The 21,683-nt window shown below is 42.1% G+C and overlaps 3 protein-coding genes across 4 annotated transcripts; all 3 read right to left on the reverse strand.

The window, feature by feature from the left end:
* Positions 1-726: 726 nt before the first annotated feature.
* On the reverse strand, positions 727-4,130 carry hoxa9a (homeobox A9a). The gene is made up of 2 exons (XM_026157029.1): positions 2,309-4,130; positions 727-1,852 (listed from the first exon to the last, which is right to left on the reverse strand). The coding sequence occupies exons 1-2, from the start codon at positions 2,859-2,861 to the stop codon at positions 1,611-1,613; spliced, it is 795 nt and encodes a 264-aa protein (XP_026012814.1). The 5' UTR covers positions 2,862-4,130; the 3' UTR covers positions 727-1,610.
* A 2,267-nt stretch (positions 4,131-6,397) lies between these two features.
* LOC113015064 (homeobox protein Hox-A10) lies at positions 6,398-12,991 on the reverse strand. Of its 2 annotated transcripts, XM_026156980.1 has the most exons (3): positions 12,793-12,991; positions 8,647-9,641; positions 6,398-7,481 (listed from the first exon to the last, which is right to left on the reverse strand). In XM_026156980.1, exons 2-3 carry the CDS (start codon positions 9,506-9,508, stop codon positions 7,207-7,209), a joined length of 1,137 nt encoding a protein of 378 aa, XP_026012765.1. In that variant the 5' UTR covers positions 9,509-9,641; positions 12,793-12,991; the 3' UTR covers positions 6,398-7,206. The 2 variants fall into 2 exon arrangements, with proteins under 2 accessions (XP_026012765.1, XP_026012764.1); XM_026156979.1 differs by lacking the exon at positions 12,793-12,991 and having other exon boundaries at positions 8,647-10,181.
* A 1,031-nt stretch (positions 12,992-14,022) lies between these two features.
* On the reverse strand, positions 14,023-17,391 carry hoxa11a (homeobox A11a). Its single transcript, XM_026157248.1, has 2 exons — positions 16,378-17,391; positions 14,023-15,449 (listed from the first exon to the last, which is right to left on the reverse strand). Exons 1-2 carry the CDS (start codon positions 17,036-17,038, stop codon positions 15,217-15,219), a joined length of 894 nt encoding a protein of 297 aa, XP_026013033.1. The 5' UTR covers positions 17,039-17,391; the 3' UTR covers positions 14,023-15,216.
* Positions 17,392-21,683: the final 4,292 nt, after the last annotated feature.

The following is a 21,683-nucleotide window of genomic DNA, read 5'->3' on the forward strand; positions in this document are numbered from 1 at the left end:
AACAAATTCCTAAATTTCCAAAATACATTTAAAAAGATGCGGGGTTTTTCCTCTTCTTGTAAATTGTTTAGCGCCGTCTGTGATGGCTCATGACAGATTAGCCTAAGCGCCCTTGTCAAATCTGAGCTGAGGAGAAACACATCGGCTGTATTATTTTGGGCTTCAGCAGTCGAAGCCCACGGTGTCTTTTTTGTTTTGTGTCCTCTCGCCTCGCAGCGCTTTGCACCCCATAAAAGGTTATAGCGGTAATTGTCTTTTATGGCTGTATACAGCTAACAACATCCTCTGCCAAGATGCAGCTATGTCCCCAACACACACACACACACACACACACACACACACACACACACACACACACACACACACACACACAGTGTTCTAGGTGTGTTAGGTTTCACTGGTGTGTGTGGGGGTACACACTCTTTTTTTTGGGTGGGGGGGGGGATTGTTTTTTGTTTTTTTGCTTTTTACAAATTAAAAACATTTAAGCAAACAAAAAGCTCATTTTCACTAAGTATGCAATCATCCAAATATAACTGATTATCATTACTCTATTTTTTGTTTCTGTATTTTCACGTGTCATAACTTTTGGCAGCGCAAACCAGCGCCAGCTCAGGCTTTTTTGTTTGTTTGTTTTTGCGTACCAAGAATTCAGAATTTCAAATATTATGAAAGCATGAAATGCAGACTGGCGTGGGGGTGCAGTGAGATATGAATGTAAGATACTTGTAGTCGCAGATATAATTTGTTTTATTCAATAAATAAAGTACAAATTACATTTGTGAACCAAAAGTCAGACGGTCAGCACGACCGCGAGGTATTAAAAATGAGTAGCTAGCCTACAGTGTTTTCTTCCATTTGCACTCACTAACAAATATTACGCTCTTTGAAAATGACTCCCTGAAATTCAGTCACACGAATCCAGTAATGCAAACAAATCTACTACAATCCACCACTGCAAAACAAAGGTCAATGTAGGTATGTAGGTAGTTGAAAGACATAGGTAGTCAATCATGTTATGTAATACAACTTCTAGCCTATCATATATATACTGAAATTTCGTGAGAGTTCTCAGGAGGTTCCTTGTATTTATGCGCCTATTTTACTCTGTTTTTCCCTACAGTTTCTAACGTTAGATTCAAATTCAGTCAAAGGCTTATCCTAATAGTAAGAGAGAAACAACAATAAAATACTTTTTTTTTTACAAACTATACGCTCAGTTGGCTCTGAGACAGACAACAAATATAGCTACAATCCGGAACACAGAGAGCTAGAAACAGTCGTACACAAACAAGCACAGGGGCAAGGCCAACTAATACACTTTAACGAGGTATTAATTCAAAGCAGCACGAGAAAAGAACAAGTTAAAAAAAAAAACGAGGGTGCACTGTTAAAACTGTGCAATATAATGGTAGTTGCAAAAAACTAAAGCCCAACATGCTGTTTTTTGTTTGTTTGTTTGTTTGTTTGTTTTTTACAAGACAAATAACCCTATAGCTGTTATTAAGAACAATATGACAATGTTGTTTAAAAACAGGGTCCAGCAGAGTTAAGAGCTCTTACACATCAAGCTCGCTATCAGTCTAATGCTGCTTTTGTCTAAGGTTCAGTCACTCGTCTTTCGGTGCGCCGTCTTTATTGAACTTCTTCATCTTCATCCTGCGGTTCTGAAACCAAATTTTAACCTGTCTTTCGGTGAGGTTTAGCAGCCTCGCCACCTCGTACCTACGGTCTCTGGTCAGGTAGGTGTTAAAGAGGAACTCTTTCTCCAGCTCCAGGATCTGGTGCTTGGTGTACGGACAGCGCTTTTTTCTTGTGGCACTCGCGTGGAGCCAGTTGGACACTGGGTTATCTGAAAAGAGTGGGGTGCGACACTGGTGTGAGGTCCTGAACTTCTGACTAACCATATATATATATATATATATATATATATATATATATATATATATATATATATATATATATATATATATATATATATATATATATATATATATATATATATATATATATTACAAATAAGGTAAAAGCGTAAAAGCGAATGTGCGCCTCTAAATTCTGCTATATCCACAGCTCTACAGCTCCCCGTCCATGTTTTGTCCCTTCTGCCTCCCTCGCTGCTCACGCTCACTTTAAAGGCTGCAAGAGGTTATCTAATACAGCAATGTGAGCTGGGCTATTAACAGCCCCCCATAAGGAAATGGCACGTTCAGAATGGCATCTGTTAGGACGCGCACCCCCATAAGGCACCCCAATCCTCACAGCTTCATGTTGTGCAAATGACATAAAAGACTCTGCTTTGACTTACTTGGATCCAGGCCCGGTTTCTCTTCCCCCTCTCCGCTCAAATCCCCTGCCTGGACGGAGAGTTCGTCCTTTTCCACCGGTGATGCTGACGCCACGGTGCCATTGGCGTATTCAGAGAGCAGCAGAGCCGTGTGGGATCCGGGCAGCCCTCCTTCAGCCCGCGCCCCCAGTCCCTCCGGTTTGATCCCGTAGTGATGGGTCGTCGGTAATCCGGTCAACGGCAGGGAACCGGACATGGGCTCCAGAAGCCAGGATTGATACCGGCCATCTGTATCTCCACCTACTGGGCCTTGGGGATGCCCGTAGTGGGAATGATACACAGAGGAGACGGTGGCTGGAAACTGAGCCGGGACGTGGCTCCAAGACGGCCCGAATACCTGGGGCTTGGATGGGAAGGTGCAAGTCCCGACCTCGCTGTGGTCGCTGATGGAGGCATGCTGCCTGGCGTGCTGGAGCCCAGGACCGGAGGTGTACCTCGGCACAGAGAGCTCCTCGCTCTCGGGGAGAATGAGGGAATCGACGTAGTAACTAGTGAGCGTTCCAGATGTCGACATGGCAGAAAAATTACACTTTCACATGTACACAGTCATACAGCGGATGCATGCAAAAGCGAGACGCGCACACACACCACACACACACACATACACACGCAGTAAACCCAGCCTCACAAAATAACAATGTGGAGAAATCAAGTAGCAACTTCGCTCCACGGAGAACTACAGTGGGAAAGTAATGGGGAGACAGGCTGCCATGCCATTGGGTAGCAGACACACGTGATCATAAGGCTGAACAATAAAGGATAAATCAATCCCTACGGTCATTAAATACTCACCCTCTCTCCTATAACAACTTCGACTTTTTAAGAATTATCAAGATTTGAGCAGGAACCACTATGCGAGATGAAAAATATGAATGAATAAAATAAATGACACCGGGCTCCTTCTTATTGGCACTTGCTGCCGTTCCAATCCCCTCTCGGTTATCCAAAACGATACAAAATGTATTTGGAAGCCTTCTTTTACGAGACATTTTATAGGACACGTAAGCACCCTACGATCGCTGCTCACCAAAACGCATTTTAAACAGCACCACATCACAGAAACTTTGCAGCTCAATGATCTGAATAAGACTATCTAGTGAATTATGAATCGTTTTTTATAACACTTTATAACAGTTTTTCTCCCCTCACAGGCCATACGCTTTCCTCTGCAGGTTTTTCTTTGCTACAGCTTAAAGCATTAAATACATATCATAGGCGCAAAAAGCTAGCCAATAATGAAACATACTTAAGTCTATTATGAGGCTGAGTAGTTTTCAGTTAAACGTTGTATTCCTATGTGAGTTAAACCTTAAGCGCAGGCTACATGGAGAATTCTCGTATAGGGTTATTTTTCTACCACAATCAAGCTTCCTGCCTACGTCAGGTCACTGTACACGCTGGAACTAAGTCTCTGGCGCCTAATTAACCTCATTACAATACACGAAGTTTCCATGAAATGAACGCTTCTGCAGGAGTTTGAGTATTTTTTCTCAACAAAGCTATAGTGTTAAATTAACTATGTAAAACTACATCAATAAACGTGTCGTTATTTCTGGAGAATTGAAAGAATGTTTTGTTTTTCAATTTTTTTTTTGTAAATTACATTTTTTTAAAAGAATAATAACAGGGTTTCTTATTTATTTTAGTGGATTTATCAGTTACGCTGTAATAGAATTTAATAATATATTAATTTAATAATATATAAATAATATATATATTTGTTTCTTGACAAATATAAACATATCGTGCCGTGAAGCAGTGTGTGTGTGTGTGTGTGTGTGTGTGTGTGTGTGTGTGTGTGTGTGTGTGTGTGTGTTTTGGTTTTTAAGAAGAACAGCGAAAATAAAAATAAATTAAATGCATATTTTTTTGCTAATTTGAAATAATCCGCTGGATTCAAACACGCTGGCCAAAACTTTAGAAATTATAGAAGTGGTTAACTAATAAATAATATATGTAATTATTATTTTAAAAAATACCAGAGCCTCATTCTAACCCGTTTATTATTTACACCGCCGTTATCACTTAGTATACGCCTGTATCATCACTAACATCAACAAATTATCTGTAATACCAGCTAGGTGCCAGGGCGTCGGTGTAACGTTACTCTTATATGCAGCTAAGAATAAATGCAATGTGGTGTTTGTGGTTTCCCCCTTTTAAAAAGAAATGGCGCGGGGAATGTCCTGCACCAGGATACATTTAATATGCTGTATTTTCAGGTTTTTTTCCCATATAGAGCTTAACACAGAATTTATTTGTGTTTTTAAAAACATGGTGCTGTAAGCCTAAGCTTGTCGTGTCCAGTAAATCCTAAATCTGCGAATTTAACTACTGCAGGTTTCAAAGTAGCAACCTTGAGTTTTCACATACTGCATGCCCGTTTTTTTTTTTATTACCCGCAAATAAAGTGAGAGCTTGGCCAACTCCCCCACAAGGCCACAGGCAATTCAACACGTAGAAATTATCTGCTCTCTGCTGATGCATCTAAAAGAGGAACACAAAAGAATGCACAAGGTGTCCATAATTTGCTTTCTAGATGCGGGCTATCACTTCGCTGGTACTTGCACAATATTTGGCTAGACATCAAACAAGCCGAAGGGGGAAAGGAGCGGCTGTGCGCCTATTTGTGCACTAAAAGTTCGAATAGACAAACACCTTCAGAGCAGGAAAAGACGGCACTATGCCAATGGCTCTAAGGCTGTAAACCTAAATCAGGGTGTTTTTTCACTCAGTTTACCGCAGGGGCTATTCACTTCTTTTGCCTCTGCAGATAACAGCCTGTCTGGCGGATCTAAATATCACCATAAAGCCCTTCCCCTCCTTTTGTCTGAGCCACTATTGCGCAGTGGAAGCATCCGGTCTCATTGCCCACGGAGGTCGCTGTTGCCCCATTCACCTTCCCCTTCCCCTCCACTGCAGTGGTCGTAACCGAGGCCTTGTCTGGCGTGTCTGCGTCACTACTACTCACGAAAAACACTCACGGCTTTACCCTTAATCCCAAGTCCACAATGTATAATGCAACTCAGCTTTGATCACGTTGATATTCAGCACACGTGCCCATTCAGACGTATTCTAGCAAGAGAAAGAAAGAAGAAGGAAAGCAAAGCAAGTGGGGGACTCCAAAGAAAGCACTACGGAAGACAGGTTGAGCTTGTACACAACTGTCAGCCACCCCTCCCTGATTTCCACATAGGAAGGTTTGTAACGTGTCACCAACACACCGCTCCCCACTTTTAAAAAAAGAAAATCTCACCCTCTTTATCACCCAGATTTGCTTCACTTTCGGTTTCGATGTATGTAACTGGGGCAATTAAGACAGTTTCATGTTGCAGAGTTAGAAATGGACCCCAACAACATGAAACTACCTAAACCACTCGACAGTCGATCCGGGCCTCGAGAGAAAGCACAGCCAGCCAGTTCATAATGCACCGTGGTCGTCGTTTCGGTCATCATGTGTTCAAAAAAATGTACTGAGAAAGCCACAACAGTGTTTGATGGGCTGTATGCACTCCAGTGAACCCGCTGCAACAAGGCGCAAAATGGACAAATTTACAGCAATGAATGAACTTACCGCGATCCTCGCGTTAATCCCAGTTATTCCCAGACTTGAGCAGAAATCGTGTTTTATCCACAGTGTGTTTGCATAGTTCAGTTTTCTAGCTGTGAGCCGGGCCTCCTCTCCGTCCGAAAGACTCTCTCACGACTGAAGCAGCTCTTAGAGGAGAGGGAGAAAGCTCATATACCAGCCAGTCATAAAACTCTACAATAGCCGGCTGGGTATGCAGCTAGACGGCTTATAGCCTAATATCTTAATTATTTCCGATGGCCAGTGCAGTAGTGCTTAGAAACAGTTTGTTGCTCAGCTGCTACAAACACACACACACACTAAAAAAAAAATTAATAAAGAAGGAATATCAAGTGTAGGAGCCTCTGTTATTTTTGAACTTTACATTTTAAAGGCTTATTTCCCCCTCCAGCCTCTCTCTGTCCCTGTCTCCTTCTATAGAAAAACATACACGAACACAGAAAAAATTCAAACGGCTTCGGTTCAGTGCGAGCTGATAATTTATTAAGCATTACACAAAAAACACATTGTCATATGTACACAGAAATATACAAAAAGGAACATTCCTCCTTCACTTTGCAAACTGTTTTCGTGTAAACGCCCTCAACGCGAACGGAGTTCCAATTTATACATTCAGCTCATACATAGTTTAGACTTATAGTACTACATTTAATGGTCACAGGGTGAAGGATTTTTTTTGTCATTTCTCCCTGGTTATATAAGGGCATTATATTCCAGATTGGTTTAAATTTGCTTCGAAAAAATAAAAATATATAAAATAAAAACTTCTTATCATGCAGTTTGAAAATTAAATATTTTTTCAAAATTATTTCTAAAAATTTAGATGAAAAAGATGATTTGCCCCGTCACTTTCCAAGGCGCAGGTCCATGTGTGTGTGCATGTATGCGTGCGTGTGTGTGTGTGTGTGGGAGGGGGGGGGGGGGTGTTCACTGCACTGATTTAACTGCACTGAGGACACTACCCAAACATACGACGGAGGTGTCGGATCAACAATATAAAAAGAAAATATAAAAAGAAAAACACAATCAGGGGTAAAAACAGAGTCAAAAACATTCAGATGATCCTTTTTTCCTTTTTCTCAGTAGCTCACAGAGGACGTTTCATTGACATTAAGCGTGTTTGGAAATTAAAGGACGCTGCACCCCACGGTAAAACGAGTCTTTGTGTGGACAAGGAGGTGTGGGGTGGCGAATGTAATTTATTTCACCTATATATCTTGTTTTTACATTTTATTTTACTTCTCCTGTGTCATCGTGATTCTCTCGTTCATCACGAAAATCCATAGTTGGAGGTGAGTTCCCGGATCCTGTTTTCCCTCGTCATTTTCTTCAGCTTCATCCTGCGGTTCTGGAACCAGATTTTGACCTGTCTGTCCGTCAGGTGGACGCTTTTACTGATCTCTAGGCGGCGCTCTCGGGTCAGGTACATGTTGAAGAGGAATTCCTTCTCCAGCTCTAGTGTCTGGTGCTTGGTGTATGGACAACGTTTCTTACGGCCGCTTTTTGCTGTCAGCCAGTTGGCCGTGCTTTCACTTTTTGTGTCTCCTAAAGAAAATGGTAAATAAACGGGTTTACGCACTGTAAACATGAGAAACTCCACTGTGTGTAAGAGAGAAAGGCAGACAAAGAGCATAGTTTTTTTTTTAATCTATATGTTTGCATTGCGCTCATATTAAAACAACAGGCAACACTTTACCTTAAATTCCCTATATTTGGTAAGCAGTGCATTTAATAAATGTTTTATGACGTGTTAAAATGTGGATGTAAGAGTTTACTGATGAACTGCATTTGAAAACTTGACATTATCTAAATAGATAATGAGTGACCTTATAATAAAACACGTGGAGAGTAAAACAGACTTAACATTAGCTGCATATTAACAGAGTATAAGAGTGTTATAAACCAAGTCATAAATGTTTCTGATTATAAGTACGAAATGAAAGGATTACTCTGTGTGTGTGTGTGTGTGTGTGTGTGTGTGTGTGTGTGTGTGTGTGTGTGTGTGTGTGTGTGTGTGTGTGTGTGTGTGTGTGTGTGTGTGTGTGTGTTTGATGCGGAAAGTATAGTTTCTTTGTTAGATTCATCAGACTTGCAGTTGACGTTATAGCAACATATGCAAAATTTTCCGCCAATCGTAAACAGGGACACAAACATTATGCTGCTATCATAGATGGATGCAAATTACAGAAACGTTATAGCACTGGAAAAACATAAAAGCCTAAATAATAAATTTAGGCCCTTTTTTATGCAGCAGCCAACAACAAAAAAACAACACTGGATAAAGCTGCAGGTATTTAACGTGCATCGTATAATAAGTACTTCATTTCATATTACTCTGTAGGTTTGTATTATTAAATTTGTTGTGCTTGTTTAACGACAATAAAGAGTTTCATGTCACTCTGTAGGTTTGTATAATCAGGCAAAATTAAATTTGCCTTCATAATCACTGCTTCTCTCTTTTAATTTTACGCAGTACAATTTCTGTCTATTCATGAAAAAATGCACGCTTATTTAAGGGCGTTCCTCCCGCAGAATCTTGTCTTTATAGCATAAGAAACAACGAGATATGCAAAAGCAGTGTTTACAGACCTGTGTCTTCACTGTCACCTCACCCTGACCAGTAAAATAAAACTTGACAGGTGTCATTAAAAAGCCCCACTCTAACTGAACGCTAACAAAACAAAAGTGCGCAGACGAACCGTGACATTACCTTTATTAGACTGTACTGCTCTCTCTTTGTCGTTCTCCTCTGTTTCTTCAGCTGACGAGGCGTCTCCATCCGAGGAGTCGCGTGCCTCCTCGGTCCCAGTCGCAGCGTGAGGCTGCAGGTCTGCGTTTCCCGAGGACACGGGCCCCTCGGTGTTCCTCCCCTCCTGTGCCGTGGCTGGAGCAGAAGTCGAGGTTGGAGGTGTGTGGAAGCGAGCTGGAGCAGTGGGGTGTAGGCCAAAATGGGAATGGGAAGGGTTCGACTGGGGGCCGCTGGAGTTGTAAAGTTTATGAGAATGTGCGTGCGTCTGAGACAAGCGGAAGTAGCCCGGCACAGGCACTGAGCCCCCGCCGCCGCCATCGGTAACTGTACAAGAACTCGACCCTTGGCCGGCTCCAGTTAACCTTGAATATGTGAGATCTTCTGCGGTGGAGGCTTTAGGACACTTCGCCTGCTCGTACAGGCAGTAGGTGCTCTCTTCCTTTATATTTTGCGGGAACGAGCAGGGCGCGACCTGAGGACCTACCGGGTGATCTTGGTCCATCCGACATGACCTCTGTGCGTCCATCCACATTTCCATGGTGGACATGTAAGCGCCCGAGGCGGAAACCACGTTTTGTGGACCCACCTCGCTCCGCTTACCCATACCTGGGAAGTATCCATAGTTGTGTAGTCCGTAAGGCACTTCTGTGGCAGTGCTGTGAGGCACGCACAGTGCGCTCCCGGTGTAGTGACCTCCGCCGCTCTCATTGCGGCCACTGATCAGAGAATCCACTAGAAACGCATTTCCTGACGGGCTGTCCGAACATGACATTATTGTGGTGTATTTTGGCGAAGAGAGAAGGTAGCCCTTTCTGGCTGACATTTCTTGTGCAAAACATGCTGGATATGATTAGAGGCACCCCCTCTCCGCCGAGCAGACTGTGAAACCAATGGAAAAGCTGGAAGATGGGCAGTCCCTCCCACTCTGGGGCTACGTAACGATATCCATCTTGGAGCTGAGGCAGAGAAAGAAGACAGCACAGCAATCAGTGCCTCACCTCTCCTTATGCGCTACCTTGAAGTGACGAGGTGCAACACGATTCAGAAGTTTTAAAACATCTGTCTTTGAATTGTGTAATTCGTGCATGTGTTCTTTAGAAAAGCTTTGGAAGCATTATTTCCATTGCACAAGTACACAAAGGCCTGAAGCACTGACTTCCACTTTCCAACAAATGCAATGCAAATCAAATGTTAGCACAACGCTTAGCTATACAGGACAGTAGGACGTACTATATGTATAACCTGCCAAGCCCCTGAACGATAAAAGTGATGTAAGTGGGAAAATATAAGCAAATAATACAATTTATTATACAATTTCGCTTTAAGCCGGTGTGGCTTTAAGGTGTCAGATCAATTTAAAACGTGTGAGCCTTCTGAAACCCATCAACAAAGACACAAGACAAAGCTTAACGGTAATAAAGTCTTTTTGACTGTAGGGAGAATGCGCCTTTGGCAAAATGTCTTGTTTTATGTTGTCCATCCTGCAGCCCAAAGCAAGTCTGAGCTCCTCTGCAATAAAAACAGAAGTGTTTGGAATATTGTTGCCTACAGATATAGTGATTGCTATCAAACATGCGGAAGATAATGCCTCTGAAAAGTTCATATTTTCATTTTAGTCCGGATCGTTTAGTTGTACTGTTCTAAGTCACTTTGTACATGTTTGTAGCAAAATCACTTTTCACTTGAGAGTTTGGGCAAATATTAAATTCTTGGAAAATTCGCGAAGATTAACAAAGCAGTGCTGCGTGACAAAGAAAACACATTGTCGATGGGTCTGAACGCAACTGAAGAATGCACAAATACATAGAAAATTAATTAAAATAATTAAATCATTTAAAAACCAAATTTCTAAAATTCCCTGTCATTCTACTTTCCATCCAACAAAGCCTCTGAAGGCACTTTCTTAATTTTATATAAATCCTGTGTCCATATAATTTTAAATTTTACACTAAGAACATGAACACGTTTTTTCAATCTATCAATTTCAAATTAGACAACGCAATAACTATGCTCTTTGTCTGTTTTTTTTTTTCCAAAAACGCAAAATATAGAATGTATTTAATTGTATCCAAGCAATCATTACGGGCAACATGTAAAAAGGTCAAGCCTGCGTGTGCTTTTGCTCAAACGCTACAAATGATATCACCATGCAGCACTACGCTGTTTGGATTCCTTTCTTACAAACATTCAAAAAAAAAAACCTCAAAGCGGACTTCAATACGCAAATTTACATTCGTTAATCTGCCAAAATATTGATCACGTTGTTGTGAGGGAAAAGTCCCTTTGCGCCACAGTAAAGCCGACATAAAGCTTCCACATTCACAAGCCATCCAGTTTGTCCAATTTGGGGCAATAAGGTCCACAATAAAACTCTCCTTCCATCTTGTCGTGTCCTTGGCCATGTGCACTCCATTGCTCTGTCTCCAGGTTGAAGTTAATCTTGGCCAGCTTTGCCATTACCAGGCCCAGGTGGCCCTTACACCCCCCCAGTTTGTTTTGCAAAAAAATAAAAAAACAGAGAGAAAGAAAGAAAGAAAGAAAAAAAAGAGGAAATTCGGGAGTTATTCATAAATTGAGCCCATTTAGGTTTTCTGTCATTTATATGTACACTGACTTGGAGTTTTACCGAGTCACGGCGGACGTTTGTCAATCGCTGCTGCTCAGTGCGAGCATACTTCAAATTACTTAAATGACTGAGGCTGGATGCGGGTTATTTATGCGCATGAGAATATAATGCAATGGCCAATTTGAGAAGAAAATGATCTATTATGGAATTGTGTTTTTTTTAAAGGCGTTTTGAGATTTCAGAATAAAGGCCGTGAGCGGCCGGAGCGTTTGTGTCCGTTTGTAAAATTTCCCCCAAAACATAAAATGAACCACAACACTGTTAGCCCAGTGACACAGATAAACGAACAACAATAGGTTTAAAATCATGTGCGCTTGTCCCCACAGTGGCCTGTTGCACGTGGGACACATGAGCCAACAGGGAAACCAAATACCTCAATTAATTATGTGTGCCTGGTATTAAAGTGTTTTGGCCCGCACACTTCATGATGTTGTAGTGGCATGGGGGCCTATCGATACCGTTGTGTTGCAGTTATTAATTGTAGCTATTAAATCTTCATTTTCACAGCTGCCCGGCTATTATATCCTGAACACAGTTTAGTCTGACCACTGGCTTTGATCAGGCCCATATAATCGTGGCCGAAGAGGCCGTTTGAATCGTATCATGTTCGTCCCGAGTGCAGTTATGAACAATAACGCGGCGTTTTATTACGTCCAAGCGGAAGCATTTATTTTTCACGAGAGACAAAGGAGAGAGAGAGAGAGAGAGAGAGAGAGAGAGAGAGAGAGAAAAGAGACTGGGTCCAAACGCATTAGGGTTTAGAATAGCCACTCGCCACTTGGACTGATACAGAATAGCCTCAAACCTCAGCCCTATAGTGTCTGTTACAGGAAGGAAAAGGAGACGCGATTGCTGCCCTATCGCAATCAAATCGACCTTTTTAATCACAGCTTTGGCACGTAGACAGGGAATTGTGTGTTTTGGAACGACGTCAAATGATTTTAATGGATTCCTTTAAGAGGAAGAGCACGGAGAAGAATGATCACAGAGGCGACTACTGTGATTTAAGATGAGCTGCATTAGTATGTGAAAAATAAAACCGTTTGTTTTCCTTCCAGCACCCACTGCCTAGTTTGTGTCATTAACGTACGAGCTGTGTCCACCTTTGTCTAATAATTAAGGCAGAGTTTCCCGAAATACAAAACATTTGTGGTTAGACTTGGGAGGGGTTGCAGATCTCTCCAGGTACAAGGCGGCTATGCTACACTCCAACCATTAAAAAGCTCTAGCCCAGCAAAATGAATAGCACATGCAGCATGAAGCCTTGGCACAGATGTGCTGCCTTATTAGGGCCCCCAGGAAGACTTTCTCTAGCGCGTAAGCCTTTGGGCACCAGAGGAAAAATGTGGAAACTAAACTAAAAAAAAAAGAGGCTCTTATCTCGGACTAACAGGGCTTGCATGCAAGGCAAGAATTCAAGCAATGAACAATTGGGGTTTTTTTTAGTGCAGAGCAAAACTATTCAAGGTCCAGACTTTTACCTGTTTGCTTTTAAGGTGAGTTTGGAGATCAAAAGATCCAGGGCCGTGACATTGGTCCCAATAGCGCCGCCCGGTGGTAGGAGAGTCCAATCCCAAGTGCAGCCTTTTCCTCAGGAATGATTTGAAGTGGATAAACCACGCTACAGGGAAAAGCCTCTCAAATGAAGCCGGTGCAGCGAGCGAGCAGAAGCTTTTCCTATCCGTCCTCTGCCTGTCGTTGCTGTCGCCTCCTTGGTAACACAGTTAATAACCTTGGGTCTCAGACGGTTTATTGCACTGCACTCCAATTGTACAAATGCTCCAGACTCTCAGACAGCTTTTATGGCCGCGTTGCTGCGGCAACGGGGAGGATGTCCCGTAATTAGGGACGGAATTCCAGCGCGCAGTAAAGGATGCGCAAGGCAAGGCCGGACTATGGCAGCGAGAGGCAACCATAAACTTCAGCCTCTCTCCCTGAGTTTATGGCCCTTTTGACTGTCATATATGAACGCCAATGCGCTGCGGCTAGCTCCCATAAACACAGCGATAACAACAGCAAATATGGCGACCCTCGCCAAAGGAGACTCCAGTTGGAGAGGGTTCCCAAAGCCAATCAGCAAAATGACAGTTTGCGCACACGGACAGACACAAGCAGAGAGAAAAGATTCGAGAATAAAGTACACATGGTGCAATATGCTGGCAACAATAAATATGACTGTGACAGATAAAAGGTGACCTATAAGCTATCTGCAAAGATTCAGTAACAATGATTTCCTTTAGATGGAATGCAAGAATTGCAAAATATGTTATATAACTCAAAATACAGCAAGGGAGACTGAAAAATGTTTGGAGAGCACAGCAGCACAAACATAATTTAAGTATCGATTCAGGTTTATTATTGTTTTTATATTTGTATAACCTATCTAAGCACACAGCTGGCAAAGACTCTGAATTGTTGGGTATTTATTTAATGATTTATTGATTTTGCTTCATTCACACAGGAGGAGTTTAATCTGCAGTAGTGTGGTAGAGAGTGCGACTGTTTGGTTAATATTTCGTATTTCAGCCTTTAAATTCACTGAAAGTCATTGTTTCCGTTGTTTTGTTTCATACCTGTAGGTAGCTCACTGTGATTGCGCTGTAAGTGTGAGATATATACATATATACATACATATATATATATATATATATACATATATACATACACACACACATTGAAAAAGCAAAGTCACTGACAAAATACAAGTCAAGTTGATTTTCGGTAATATTCCACTTTTTATTATTTGGAAATATAATGATATAATGATGATACACAATATTTCGGGCAGACCAAGCAGTTAAATTCAGTGTGATCATCCTGGCCAGCCTCGCCCTGACGGTAAAAATTAAGATGAAAAATTAATCTTTTTAAATCTTCATCTTTCTTTTTCTCTTCTTTTTTTCTGTTTTATTTAAACGACAATTGTCAAGATTCAAGAATCGTGAACTGAAAATCTTGTTTAAAACGAAGGGGCCCACCGCGTAAGGTTACCTGTTGTGAACATCTCGGGGCGTGTACCTCAGTGCAAATCCACACGGACCCATAGACCTGGATTATTAATACTGGATTGATAAAATCAAAAGAGACATCTTAGAATTGATTTGGAAATTGAAAGATACGCAAAATACAAAATTAGTCTGCTAATCCTTGGTTTGCAGGGCACAGAAAATACGACAAAAGCTCGTTTTGAGGTCAGCTCAGACTACAACATGGGATCCCAGTAGTCAGCGTGTATTAACCGATTTTAGCTTGGATAGCCGTGGCATCAAAGTAAGATGGTAAACGAGAGGCTACAAAATAAATAAGCACACAAAACAAGAAAAAACCCACATCATTGTCATCCGTCGGATTCATTTTTTTGGTCACACCAATATAGATTCGGTTGGCAAGATATTCACCATCAGCCTAAATCCACAAGTTTTCTGATTTGAAAAACAGGAGAAAAAAAATCAGATCTTTTGAATACAAAATACACTAGATCAGTCAATTCATTACGTCTTTTTTTCTTTTCTTTTTTTTTTCTCGCGCGAAAGGAAAATGAAGCGTCTTAGGTCACATTATGAACAAGGCCTTCGCAAACACAGTCTTGGCGATGTCAAAAAATCTACATTTTCAAAAGTGAGACAATGAGGAGCGAAATCAAAGTCCGCGGACCGCCTCTGTTCGTACTCCCTCTTTGTTTGAGTATTGCAGATCACAAGATACTGTTGTCCTCGAACTTGAAATTAACCATCGAGCAGTGTTGCTGCTGCTGCTGCTGCTGCTGCTGCTGCTGCTGCGGCCAATGTGGTACACAATGTACACGGGGAGAGACACAGCCAGGCGAGTCAGTCTCAGTCTGTAAACGTAACCAGTCCCACAAGCAGAGGACTAATGGAGCTGTGGCCGTCTTCTCCCCGACCCCCCTAAAGCAGAGGATTGGACGTATAATATTGTAATCTGTCTCTGTTTAGTTTCTTCTCCTTCATGCGACGGTTCTGAAACCAGATCTTTACTTGTCGGTCGGTCAGGTTGAGCATCCGAGACAGTTGCAGCCGCTTCTCCTTGTTTATGTACACACTGAAAAAGAATTCTCTTTCAAGTTCTCTGATTTGATATTTGGAATAAGGGCATCTTTTCTTCCGGGTCCTCTGTCCACCTGAAAGCCACAGAAATAGAAGAGGGAGAAGAAGAAATACAGGCGTCACAGAAAATCTAAACACTTCAAATTAGCCGTGACTATTTTACAGAAAGAGATTTATACGGGTGGGATGTCGCCCAGATTACGCATGAGAGGATTTCCTGAACATGAAGCATTAATAACATATTTCCCATTTCAACCTTTCAAGTGTCATATATACTGATATTATATTACACTGGAAAGATTACCAAGCCATTCGCTGCTGGCTCGCTAGACAATACACTTGGGCTTTGACCTTTACTAGCAAGTGAAAACAACAAGTTCACTTTAAAGTAGACGCCTCTGGTAGACGCAGGTAAATGAGACTCTGCTGCATTGAGTTTTACGTGAAAGCTTTTTTGGTTTGTTTGTTTTTTGTTTTTTACAGAGCAAATAAAGGGGAAATGTACAAGTAGGAACAGCAGCTCCATGCTAGCTTTAACATAAGACCTCGTGTGTGCTAAACCTTAAACCAGAGGCACCACCCTCAATTACATGCAAGGGGTCTTTTTAACGCTAAGAACCCGTGAAACAAGCACGGTCATAATAAGTGGATATAATCAACGCGGATCTGTATAGCAACTCATTGCTGGGCATTACTGGGTATATATATATATTGGTAATATATTATATATATTATATATATAGGCTATTATATATATTGGTAAACATCGGGGAGTTTTACAGAAAAATATCCGCCTTGGTGTCTTTCACGGCCAATTTCAACTCCAAACACGTGATCCTGCAGTTTATAACAAAGTTTTGTTGGGGGGTGGGAAGGGGGTGGGGGGTCTGCAGGCCCTCTATAAACCTTATATGCTTATAAAACAGCATATAAAATTTTTAACAGCGGCGCGCAAGATTGCAAACTTTCTCTCATAACCGAGGCGCTGACTTTAATACGTACTGCTGCCGCCGGTTTTCTCCTCATTGTTGCCGGAAGACAACTCCGGGCTGCTCGTTTCATCCCGCTGCTCCTTCGACTCGCTGTCCGGGCACGATGGCGCTTCCTCCTGCACGGAGCCGGGAGGCTTGGTCGCCGTTTTGTCCCCTGAGTAGCCATTCGCGGAGGAGCTCTCCGACGCGTTCCCGTACGCCGTCTCGTAAAACTGGTCGAAAGCTTGCGGCAGCACTCCATTTCTGCCCACATTCCCATAGAAATTGGTAGCAGCGGAGCCAGCACTCGCGTGGTGGTGGTGGTGGTGGTATGCGGCAGCGGCGGCTGCTGGGCTGCTTTTACCGAACATGTCCCCTACGACGGCGGATTGAGCTGACAGGCAGTCCCGGTGTACCATGTCCTCCGCGCTGGGGTAGCACTGAGGCAAGTTCCCCCGGTGCGGCCATTTACCGGATGCATCAATGGCTGCATAGTCCCTGAATGTCACTTCTCTGACGGGTTGAACCTGCGGGAGGTTAGAGGAGTAGGAGTATGTCATGGGGCGGGTGGACGGGGTCTGGGACAAAAACGATGGAAGACCGGAGAAATCAGCGCCCGCCGACACATAATACGTGCAGCTGGGCAGATACATGTTCGATCCGACGGGGACCCTTTCGTCAAAATCCATCATCGTATTCACCCACTTCTACAACTCTCTGCTGGGCTACGATTCCTCTATAACCGCCCTGAACATGGCTCTGAAGCGCCGTGCCTCTTGCCTCTTTGAAGCAGGTTCGCTAAGCAGAAATTGGGAGACGTAGGCTGACGTGAGAGTCATCTCCATCCACTCCACGGAGGAGGAGGTCACGTGACCGACCACACGGCAGAAATTGACAGATTTTCAGGCCCCACTTGTGTGTGCGTGCAGTGTGTGCGCGCGTATAGTGTGTGAGCGCGCGCCATGTCGCGCGTGCGCTTGCAGGAAAGAGTGTGTGCGTGTAGGAGTGTAAGAGACATGACTGCTGTGTGTCCTAAAGCTTGACATTGGTGCTTTTATCGCCATGTTTGCTTAAAAATAAATTCCTTAACATGCAACCGTGTCAGGAGAATGATGAACCATAAATGGATGCTGCCTGTTGCAGTCAAAGTTTTATGCAGTCTATTTACACCTCAGATGCTGAAATCACTTTTCAGTCTTTCGGGGGGAAATGTGCATGAAGACTTGTTTAATAGCAAAATGAAAAAAAAAGAAGGATCATGAACACTACATTGTCCAAACTATCTAATATGAACTATATAACTCGAACAACACATTATCAGAGGAAGAAAACAGCTTATTTGTAAAGTCCGCTTTTAGAAATGTCTGAGTGGTCATCATTAGGTGGCTTTTACGGCACAGCATTTGGCTGAGTGGGCATTTGGTTATCAGGGTCATGTTCAAAGTAGCGGCTAATGTTTCAGCTGGCCACAGCCTTGTCTTAGAACCATTATAAGACCAAACTGGAATTTTGACAGGATAAATTCAAAACGTCTTTAAAATAGGTAGCTCGAGGAACAGTTTCTAACTTCAAGACATAAAACACACAGTGTGTGTACAAAACCTTGTGCCATTAATGGATTATCAAATAATAATATTAAGACGTTTACTTGAAATTATTGTGATAGTTAATACGTACCCTCAACATTAGAAGAAACTGACAGATATTCCGCAAGCAACAGCGATCAATTGTTGAGAAAAATACTCATCAGCTGAAAGGTACAGTCTGTTGCCTAAATATAGAATGCTTCAATGTCCATATTTAATTAGCTTGTTGCTGAATAACAACATTGTTCCATTTTTAACGGGTTTCGCCTCGCTCTTCTGCTTTGCTTCAAGTTAACAAGTTTATGCATCTGCTGGCAGCTTTTAAAGTTGCAACAGTCAAGCTTGCTCCACTTTTACGCATGGCGATCTCGCAGCATTTTGGTCCAAATATGTATCCAAATGTTCACTGTTAAGCAAGAAGACGGCGTCCAGAAATTTACATGACATTTAGATATCATTATGTACTGACAAATAATAACTTCCACCAGTTCCGTGATATTTTTACTCAGATGAACAACGAAAAACATTTACGTAAATCTCACCACAGTTTAAAATCGTTTCTAAACACATATTAATGGATTATTTTAAAATAACAGCGCTGTCAGTATTTTTACAATTATAGCTCGGAACATGTTAGCAACTAATGTACTCTATGAATATTTTTAAGTATTGGATGTAGATAATCCAAATGGTTAAGATTGTCATATGGTCATATGGAGTCTATTCCTCACAGAAACTAAAGTAAAACAAGATAAGAAATGTGTTGAATCCTGTGAAATAAATTTCTGCTATTTGAATTGGGGAAACACGCCACAGTGCACATTCCCCGGCTCCCTGCTCTGAGGCCACCGTGGAGCTTGTTTTGGAGAGGCTGCAACTTGACTCTAATGTGCTGTGAATGAGAGACCTGAGCTCGGATTAAGACCGCCGCGGCTGGTCTGCCCCCACTGCCCAATGTGCATATAGGGATTCGAGGGGCTCTTGGTGGCACATGTGAAACATGACCTTGAAATATCATACATACTAATAATACTGTGCGAGAACCAACTAATACTAGAACCCAGCGATTGTGTCAAAAAGAAAAACGGAAAAAACCTGATATGAATCGTTCCAGACCCTTACAGGCAGTTTAATGTGGATAAATTGCAGGGACACAAACAACTCGAGTGTCTTTGCGGTCACACGCTCCGCCTCTCGGTCAATCCAGACAAATTCTAAGAGTTGTGCCGAAGCTTTTAAGCTGTAATTGAGGACAGGATGCCCAGGAAAACCAAAGCCAGCACTGCACAGACCTGGATTTTTATAGCTGCTATAGTATTCTTGTGCGCCTTTCCCCTCAAGCCAGACAGACACCACAAAATCGGTCAAGCGTGATAGGAAGTCACCACCTACACTGACTCAAAGTCAGCAGCTGGGGAATTTCAGCAACATAGAAACATGTGTCTGTACACAGCTAAGGTAAGAGTTCTCCTTTGAATAAATCGGTATTTCTCTAAGAAATGTCTAGAAATATTACAATTTTTGTTAATTTTAACAAAGACAGTGATCATAAAACAGTTGATACAAGTGAGCCGAGAGCCAGATTTATGTCAAATGTGCTTTCGTCAAAGGAAGTCGTTCTGTGGATCCTCAGTCCGCCTTTCGTGTGTTGTTTTTGGTCAGAAAAAAAACTGCTGTCTGGCGCTGCGTAAAAGCTCTCAAAGCCAAAGCTTTGTCTCTTCGGTCGACTTCAAGTTCGGGGAGAGAGGGGGTCCTTCACAAAGAGCAAAGGGCTCCATTTGCCCCGGATGGAGTTCCATTTAATTGCCTTTGCATCCACTCATGCCTTGAGTCGCAAGATTGCCTGATAACGTGAATTTATAATTGCAAGCAGCTAATAGTATTTCTGTTATTAGAGTTGTGGGCCCTAACCGTCTGCTGTGGTTTTTATCCAAATTATTAATAGAAGAGAAAACAACACACTCCTTGTGTGACTTCGTGCTCAAAGCGACCCCTTAGAGTTCAGCTTTGTCTTGTGCCTAGTATCCACAGTCAGCATCTAGCTGATAAGTTTTATGATAATAATAATAACAATAATAGTAATAATAAAGGGGGTTGGGGTATAAGACATAACCACGCGAGACTATTCAATAGATTTGACACCAAGACAGACAAATAAGTGACTTTACTCAAGGGCACTCGTTTTTATGACCTTAAAGTTTCCTTGTTGTGTTTTCTTTAACGCACACAGCACGCATAAACACACATTGGATTTGCTTTTTTAGAACAAACACGCAATTAAAGAAAATTGTGCATAAAATAGCAACACTTCAAAATAAGAGTCCTTGGTTTGGCATAGTGGCATAGTTTGGCATTGTTTTTCCGTTTTTTTTTCTTTTTTTGTAGTCAGGACGAGAATGCGACGTGTAGATTGCCCAATCCTTGTGCCATAAAACCTTGTCAGACAACAAGTAAACAATCAAGTGTGGGGAGGATCTGAAAGTACAGTTTAACGCCCTGTCAGGTAGGCCCTATAGGCCGTAAAGGGGGCTAAATAGGAGTATTCAATCTCCTGCAGTGAAACCTCCTGTAGTTTCAGTCTTCAAGGAAAAGAAAAAGCTCAGAGCTTTACTACAGGCTGTTTTTTGTTTTCATTCTGTGGCTGAGAAATAGGCCACCACACCTGCACCTCAGAGGATCTATTGACTAGATTCTTCATCTCAAAATCTTCCTTAGTCTAAACAAATACACAAACAGTCGACCAACACAAAAAGAACACAGGTGTTTGATTGTGCCTTTTAATGAGCGTGTTCCTATATTTTCAATAAAACACAATTTTACTAAACACTTTGCTTTATTGCGCATAAACCAGCCGGGAACTGCACTACCAAAATAGCCAACAGATTAGCCTAGAGTAGACTAATCATGGCTTCCTTTATTTCTGTTTCGCCAAAGCAGTTCTTCAAACTGCAAATTCGTCTGCTTGTGTGTCCTAAAAAATCGCACTACATTAATATATAAAGTGTTTTTGAACTTGAATTGTACATGGGCTTGCTCAGCCGCCACCATCTTACTGGGGGATTATAAAACCATCAGACTGAAACATGAAACAATCAGAGCTCGCACTTGGTTGCTACAAACGAACGAGCTGGAATATATCAGCAAACGTGAACCCGATTAAGCGAACATCTGTTGATTTATCCACAGGTGACAGAAACGAGGGCGATGACAGAGAGGCCTGGCGGACCACACAAGGGCTCCAAGGCGAAACTGACCAACTCCACGGTCAACGGGAGCGCCTCCGGCTAGTCAGGGGAGAATCACAAGGCTGGATTAGCCTGCAGAGGGTGTCATGAGAAACAAGGCGCCAGGAGGAGCGGGACTGGACAAAAGGACATAAAGTGGTGTGGGGAATAAAAGAATATTTACAAAGAGGTCATTTGAAAGAATAACAAGGAATACGAGAAAGAACCAAGACGCGAGTAAAGCGAAATTAAAGGATTTCATCTTCATTAATAAAAATAAAACTCCTCACAAAGTACAAAATAGAATAATGAAATAGAAAATTCATTTTTTTTTACATAAAAAGCGTTCGGCAAATAAACCCAGAAATTGTGAGTATTCTTAGAAGATCTTAGTTATTTTATTTCTTATAGGTAACCAGTTGGATTTCAGTCCTCTAATAAATAAAACTAGAAGCCTACATGCGCCAGATCTTTGGTTGAGTTCCAGTGTTTAGTTGCGATCTCCCACAACATGAAAAAAACGATCG

The sequence above is a fragment of the Astatotilapia calliptera genome, chromosome 22, assembly GCF_900246225.1.
Source record: "Astatotilapia calliptera chromosome 22, fAstCal1.2, whole genome shotgun sequence".
NCBI lineage: Eukaryota > Metazoa > Chordata > Actinopteri > Cichliformes > Cichlidae > Astatotilapia > Astatotilapia calliptera.